General features: G+C 36.3%; 1 protein-coding gene across 1 annotated transcript; it reads right to left on the bottom strand.

The window, feature by feature from the left end:
* Nucleotides 1-918: 918 nt before the first annotated feature.
* LOC108979336 (E3 ubiquitin-protein ligase RNF216-like) lies at nt 919-5,688 on the bottom strand. The gene is given in 5 exon segments (XM_018949993.2): nt 919-1,547; nt 1,549-1,903; nt 2,414-3,171; nt 4,474-5,128; nt 5,385-5,688. Coding segments are annotated over 4 exon segments (1,545 nt in total). The 5' UTR covers nt 4,882-5,128; nt 5,385-5,688; the 3' UTR covers nt 919-1,523.
* Between the last annotated feature and the right edge of the window lie 2,650 nt (nt 5,689-8,338).

Here is an 8,338-nt window from a genome sequence, read left to right as displayed (position 1 = left end):
GGCTTGTGAAGGAGCAGATGGCAAGGTTCTACATCGTCTTTAATTCTACGAGATTGTTCTCGGGTGTGGATAAAAAATCCCGATTTAGTATTTTCTTGGCATCCAAGGAGGAGGACTGGAAGAGGAAAAGAAAAGTTGTAGACTTGTATATATATTTTCTCCTTTTTAATTTTGTTTTTGGGCTTAGATTTTTTGAGCCATGTTGCTTTAATTGTTTCCAGGCTCAATCGAAAGATTTAAATTGAAAGAGAATCAAAGAAATCTTCAACTTCTAAATATCATTCACTCTGCTTTACTTCTAATTTCCCATTTTCCCATTTTTGTTTTCTTATTTGGATTCTCTTGCTCTTGATGATTGAAGTAATGGGTCTATCTTAGATCTCACATCTTTATGTTTCTAGATGAGGATTCCATTCAACCATTATAGCTAATCAGCTTTGTGTGAATCTGGTTTGCTCTCTGACAAAGATTCTTATTTTATCTAATTCTTAGTGAACCGTGGATGTTGAAGATTAATAAAGAATAGTTGTATTCACAGTAGAAGATGGATCAGAGAGAGAGAGAGAGAGGAGTCTTGGGATGTAGCAAGGGGCAGCAATTATCACCCACAAACGGTGAATCTTGGGTGCAAAGATGGCATTTGAGGGGAGAGACAGACAAAGGAGATATGGGAAGCCGATGGTCTTCTCTTCTCTTCGTATTGTTTCATTTAAAGTAATGGCTTTGATAGCAGCATTTCACGTCGGATTCGTACGCAGATTCTTCCGCGAACTCGTCTGTACCTAGACGAATTGTTTTCTTATTAAATGCACGATCTCCTTTTAATATTAGTTCGTATCATCCCAATATACACCCAGCAGAATTCCACCATATCTGTTTTCTAACCAAACAAAAAATGAGCATAATGCAAAACGCCTGTAAAACAAAGGTACACTACTGTACGCTGGAGGGGGGAAACCGCCATACGATCCTCCCACCTCTAAATCATGATAAATATGCCATTTGGTCCAAAAACTTTGGCAAAAGCACACTTTCAGCAACAACTTGAAAAATAAGGAAGAAGACCCACATTTTTAAAACAATTATCCACAACATTGCTGCTCATCTACACGGTACACACGACACCTACACGGTACACAGTACACACAACACCTACACAGTACACACAACACCTATACATGTACATGCGCAACAGAATGGAAAGGTATCTATCACTGGCTTTGCTTTTGAGTGACATCGTAAATGTTCTTTCAAATTACTGATATAAGAAGTGTTCTCTATCCTATTTCATTTCTTTCGAGGAGAAAGTAATTGATCGAGCATAAATTCTTCCCCTCCATCTTATGCAAGGATCACAATTTTCAAGCGTGTAATGACTAAAAACCTACGTAGAAAGAGAAGAAAGAGCACTTTCCTGCATGCTGCTGTAAATGAAAATGAGAGTGAATAGAGTGAGGAATTCTTTCCCTCCCTTGAAGCAAAGCAGCTTATTTTCTGATTTCTAGAGGAATCCCGTATTTGCTTCATTGGATATAGTCTTCATAATAGGTTATCGCTTATCACAGAAACAAACCTTTCAAGCCAAGGAAGTTGATGGAGATCCTTCATGGCATCTACATAGGAGTCCGTACAGCGAGGTGGGGATTGGTAAGGGTGATGGTCACTCAAACTAAATCCTCCGGCAAGGAACCTTTGGATCAGAGCCAGATGTGATTTTTCTTGGTCTGAGTATGCATCCATAATCATAGGCAGCGAATTGAAAGTCTCCCAAGCCCATTGTTCCGACTCTTGCATAGACTGGGTATAGTCTTCACAGTTCCCTTCATCCCAAAAGGCACACTGACAGGTCTGTTCGCCAACCCTATATTCTGCTCCACAAGAATAACAGAACTCATGCCCACACCTGGAAATGTCTCGTGTAAGCCAAATTTTGTCATACGGAAGTTAAGACCATGCTAACAAAGTCTAATATTTTTCTTTTTTTGATAAGTAACTAACAAAGTCGAATATAAACCATTGAAATCTGCATATAGAGCCTAACAATCTGGCATACATGTGCATAGAAGAGCAGGAGACAATAATACTGGGCAAAAAGTGCAATAGCATAGACACATCTGTCCTACAACACCTTAATCAAAATAATTAGTATTTACTCTTTTCTGTTCTCCTTATGATTATCATAGTTACAATTCACTTCTAAGAAAATGACCAAAGTTGGCTGGGTTATATTGAGTTTAATTGTAAAGCAGAGGTTTTTAACCGTTCTGCTTGCATCTTATAGAATTATTGACAGCTCACTCTCATCTTAATCAAATGCAGACACTGAATGAACGGAAAATTCAACTCTATTGCACCATGAAATGTACCATGCTTAAGAAAAACCTCAGCAAAATGTGCAAAAAAGGTCTCTTACCAGCAGGTCATGTGATAGCAACCTTGAGCAAGCTCAATCATCCTGCGGCATTGCTGACAACGTCTCCACCTTTTACTTTGTGCCAAACGATACAAAGTAATGTCTGCTGCATCTCTCTCCTCCAATGGAAGGTTCTGGTACTCTTCACAGCTCATTGATGAATGCCAAGGAACACCACATTCCACACAGATAAACCTCTGGCAGACTGGGCACTCAACAGAGCTATTACCTGATTGACTTGATGAGCTTGCTCTAGCTGACAAACATTCACGAGGATCTAGCAGGACAGAACAATTTGAGAATGGGCAGTAGATTCTATCTGAGTGGAGGACATTTGCTTCTGCAAGTGCTCTCTCTAAAGATACATAGGAAGATAGTGGAAGAAACGATTTGCACTCAGTGGCGGAGATGTAATATTTACATCTCAACTGAGGGCATCTTATTGGGACTTGAGAGGACTGCACTTTTCCATCAACATAGGTTCTCATACAATTCGAGCAAAACTTGTGAGAACATTTCATGGTCATCATCATCAGTGATAACTTGTCCTCACAACAAATGGAACAGTTCTCAAGCAATTTACCCTGGGAAGCAAAAGAGACAACACCGATTGCCACTTGGGCTAAATGCAAAGGCTGCTCCAGATCAGCACTGGGGATAAGTTTCAAAACAAAAGCTTCAAGATTATCGGCATGTTCTAGAATCCTTTCCTTAAGTGCTATCAGAAGCGGGATCTCATGCTTTTCGTCACGGGTTATCTGCAGATATTTACATCACATCATTAAAATGCACTCGAAACCTCAAAAGAACAAGCTGTAAGAGAACAGAAGTTATCAAAGAAAAATTAGGATTTCTCAACTCTTTACATTTTTAGACTTTACCCTGACAATGGATGTCTCTTCCCCTAGTATTAAGCATGGGAAGTGCTCATAACATAAATATCACGTGATCTTACCAGCTATTTTGCAAAAATAGAAAAGATCCAGTTAAGTGCCAGCTCAACCATTTGTGGAACTCAAAGTCCTATTTCTCAATAAAAAAAGGTATGAAGGTTTTAAACCCAGCTGCATCTCAACTAGATCAAAGAGTGAACCTATATACAATTATTATTGGGGTGAGAAATAGACGTCCAATTTCAAATTGGAAGTATCATCAAGTGCACCACCATCTTCAGCTATGGGTTGATCATTGATAGAATACCCATTGCACTCTATTTCCTGATTAAAAATACCTGCCAACTTCATATCCAGATAAAATCAAGAAGCTCTTGAGATCATGATTCGTGCGATCAAGTCAGTCCAGAAAGAGAGAACTTCCAATTATCTCCCTTCATACATGGTACTAAGGTTCAATTTTGCCTTTTTAACCAGAATGCCTTTTCCAACTCAACCGTGGAGAGAAAAGCCCCACTTTCCTCATGAATAGAAGAAAAGGCTTGATTCTTTTGTTTTGATCTTCTCAGTATTTCTCATAAGTTGATCTTCTCAGTATACTTTGTCTTAGTAGAAATTCTCAACCTTGGCCTTCCCTTTGACAATACTCCAAAGCTTAGACAAAGGATTAATTTCCGAAATGGCCATTGACATGCCCAGAAAAAGATGCCCTCTTGCAGAGAAAAGATCACCAGGGAGATTTTCACTGGGGTTAAGTACCAGGTGTAAGGTGACACCCCGGCCCTTAGGGAAGAAAAAATTCGTTAAGAGGCATGATAAAGAGGAATTAATGGCCCTTTTTCTTTCGTGAACAAACTGACATAACTCTGTAATTGCATTTGGTAAGTAACCCATAAAATTACCCCCTCAAGAACAGAAAAAACAACCCGTATAACCAACAACAGTTAAACTACTAACTTCTACTACTACTAATGATAATAATCAAGGAACCACAAACCTAAATTTCAAAGAATATAATTTATAAATTCACTGAACAGAAAACAAAAAAAGGAGATAGGAAAAATCTTAATAAATGACTTCCTTATTTGTCTGATTATGTAGACCTTATCGTTCAGATTGAGATTATTAGATGAAAAGATATCAAATGTTCTGCAATGAAGGACTCACCTGGTCATACAACAGCTGAGAATCGGTAAAAGCATATACCCGACGGATGTTGTTTAGGGAAGCCTCCACCAGACCATCCATCAGAGCCAAGTAATCAGCGACAGATTCCTCAACATAAAAATCGAGCTTTTTCTGCACCCGAAGAAAAGGAGCATTGTCTGATCTTTCCATGACCACCCCAATTCCAGAAATCCCAGAACCAGAGTCCCCAACATCAGCTATCGATATGCCCTTGAAGAACATCTTCACCGAAAATTCATCAAGATCGTTTTTTGACTCTTCCTTCACAGGTTCTTCAGTCTCCTTCCATACTTCCTCATCCTCGCAACAACTCCGAAAATCTTCCTCATCTTCTTCCCTGACCAAATTCGCAAAAGGTTCATCGTGAAGAATTGCCCGACCCTCCATTTACAATACCTATATCTCAAATAGCCCACACCGGCCCTGCAAGTCTTAACACTTCTGATGTGTGATTTTTATCAAAATCTAAAGATTTCCCATCAGCATACACGATCTGATACTATGTTTCGGCGCCTATACATCACAACGAAAAATCCATGTCAAGCAATGATCTTTCGGCCCCTATTTTTAGATCACAATACAAGGAAAACCCACTGTGAAGCCCATCCAAAACAACAAATTGTTGCATCAACTCCTAAAATGACAAAGAAAACCCAGGGTTATCTTTCATCTCCTGATAGAAAATCGACACCTAGAAAATAAACCCATCAAGGGATAAATTCAGAATTCCTTGTTGAAGCCTATTTATGCCCAATATATCACAGAAAACGTTATAAACAGTTTTAGAAAAAATAAAGGAAAACAAACTGCAAGAAAATAATATATTTTATATAACATGTAGAAATAGACAAGGGTAGTCAATAGAAAGCCAAGAAGTGAAGCTTCCGTACCATCGTGGTTTCCACGCAGTCTATAAGGGATCAGATCATTCGTAAATTCCTTCCGGGGCTCTGAAAGACAGTATTCGTAAATAATTAACAAACCCTAATCTGCCAAACGCTCCTTTAGTTATTCTCACAAAGAAAGGGATGTGGAATGTGGAGAGAGAATCGTCGGTTACTCCTGTTGCTTAAGGGGAAAGGAAGGTCAAGCTCTATCTCTGCTTTGCTGGCATTTTTCTCTGAGTTTCACAATTTCATTGCATACTGTTTAGCTTTGTACAATTTCACAGTTCACAACTCATGCATGATCTCGTTCTATCCATACACGGAAAGTTTGAACGGCTCCTTTTCGTAGTTTTTTTTCCCATTTTAATTTTGTTTACCATGAACAGAAAAAATCAATTTACAAATACATTTTTTATTGTATAAACTTCTCGGGATAAATTTTTAAAACATTTCTTTAAAAATGATGACATCTATAAAAATATATTTACATGAACAAAAATCGTGAAATAAATGTATATGTGAGTCTAAAAAAGTAATTGATCCATTAAATTTGTATTTGGAGAAAAGATTTTGTTGGATGTTTTTTGTCTTTTGACAGTTTATTTATTTATTTATTTATGTTCCTTTTAAATATATATATATATATATATATATATATATATATAAAGAAGTTTGATTTCTTTTTTTCTTGAAATTCTTAGTTCTGAAACAAGGTACAGTTTAGAAAATTTGGGTGAAAAAAAAAATTAGAGATTTGGGATTTAGTGCTAACTTTTACTTAAGTTGCAATATCTATTTCAAGAGAAAGGAAACTCCCAGCTCTTGGCTCAAGTGGTAAAACCTGTAGTCTTGTGGTATACTCATTTCACGTCTATGTTTTAAATCTTTTTGGTGTAAACAATTTTAAGGAGATATTAGACTGAGAGAATTTTTCTTTAAATTACTTTGCATTTGTGGAAAACTCATTATTGAGAGCTTGGATCCTGTGTATCCTCGAAATTAGTCACGAGACTTATTTCTTAGACGCCCAATGTCAATAAAAGAAATAAAAAATTTAAAGAGGAAATGACCACACAATCACATACTTAAACCAATGTTAAGGTTGAGGAGTAATACTATTCTGAAGGCCTTTACACCAAATATTATCCATCCAAATATAAGTATTCAAGTTTGAGTATGCTCAACTATGTAAGGGATTATTGTTGTAGTTATTATAAGAAAGGCATTCCCCCATCTAGTTCCTATCTTGGAACTAACTCTTCTATCTGATGATCTTTATAAATAACATGAATTAATGCAATCAAATAAGTGTGAAAGTCCATTGAAATGTCTGTCTGATTTAGCTTCACTTCAAAAGATGAGCATTCCATTTACTTGGAGGACCTTTTATCTTTACAAAAATGCTACTTGCAACCGAGCAGGGGCACCCTCACGGCATCGTGTCCAATGTGGCATTATTGGAACGTCGTTGTTTGCTACTTGCTCAAAGTTGTTCACACAAAGACGAACGAGGAGATCTCCTCGTTCATATGTCCTCTCTTACAGAGCCATCTACACTACCTAACTCGTCAGTATATCTGGAGTCTTTCATAATCTTATAATCTTTCAATGTCTCGCTGAAAGCTCTCTTACAGAGCCCTCTACACTACCTAACTCGTCAGTATATCTGGAGTCTTTCATAATCTTATAATCTTTCAATGTCTCGCTGAAAGCAAATAAATGTATCTCCTCTCTGATTTGAGATTCAATATTGCTGCTCTCAAAGCTCTCATTCCACTGTCCTACCTTTTCCTTGAACAAATATTTACAAATACCCTCATGTATCAGGCACTCTAAATCATAATAATCTAACTCAATGTAAAATTATTTCCTTAGTCCTCTCAAAAGGGTAAAATATATCTCCTCTAATATCATTGCCTTCAGACTTGCGCCTTCTTTTTCTTGTCTTAGCATCCTTATCTCATTTTGTTGCTTTTCATTTACTGCATGAGAATTAAATGGAACTCTATTAATCTTCTCCCAGCCATCTGCCAAAGTATTGATGCTCTCATCAAATTGTGATATCCTTTTCTCGATAAAACTTTCATTTCCATGTATGGATGTATGATCACCAAAAAAATTTCCCATCTTAGCATCCCATTCCATGAAATTGTTCAGTCTCACAACAATTTCTTGGATCCTTCTTCTAAGATTTAGAGGATCATTTTCTTCTCTAAAGAATAAACATCATTTTTCTTGAAGAATTTATCGTTTCAACCTATTCAGATCTTCACTTTGCCTCTGAATAATAGATTCATGAATTTTTATCATCTTAGCCGCATATTGCCCATTCACGCGAAGACGAACGAGGAGATCTACGTTTCTTCTAGACCAAAAAATCGACTGCCTCAAAACTCAATATCTTCTTCCACGGTTTTGCATTTTTGTTGGATATTTTTTTGTTCTGAAATGTAAAACTTTCCTCATTTTTCTGTCCGTGTTCCATTTCTTTTCTTTTTTTTTATTAAATAAATCGGCCACGTGGGCGGTTACACAACAGTTGCTACAGACGGTTGTCTGTAGCAAAACTGTTATCTTTATGTTTATGCTATTTATGATTGGAATTTAATTTAGCATATATAGGCTATGATCGCTGCTCTAAATAAAGTTGTTAGAGAATACAAAGTTAATATAGGAAGAAATTGGTCGTAATTTGTCAAACCATAGAACCGATTTGGGGAAAAATAAATAATTTTAATTCCAAAGAACTTATTACAGTATTCACTATAGCCTCGTTTGTTTTTAATTTTTTACAATTCATCTCATTTCATTATTATAATTTTTTTAAATTTAAATATAAAATAAAATAAATAATTTAATTTTTTTAAATCTCAAAATAAAAATAATATTCTAAAAATAATTCATTCAGTTTTTAACTTTTATTTCAACTCATCTTATCTACTAAAAACAAACAAAGT

This window comes from Juglans regia, chromosome 3 (assembly GCF_001411555.2).
Source record: "Juglans regia cultivar Chandler chromosome 3, Walnut 2.0, whole genome shotgun sequence".
Taxonomy (NCBI): domain Eukaryota; kingdom Viridiplantae; phylum Streptophyta; class Magnoliopsida; order Fagales; family Juglandaceae; genus Juglans; species Juglans regia.
Note: the sequence above shows the minus strand (reverse complement) of the source record. Positions and strands in the feature narration are given on the sequence as shown.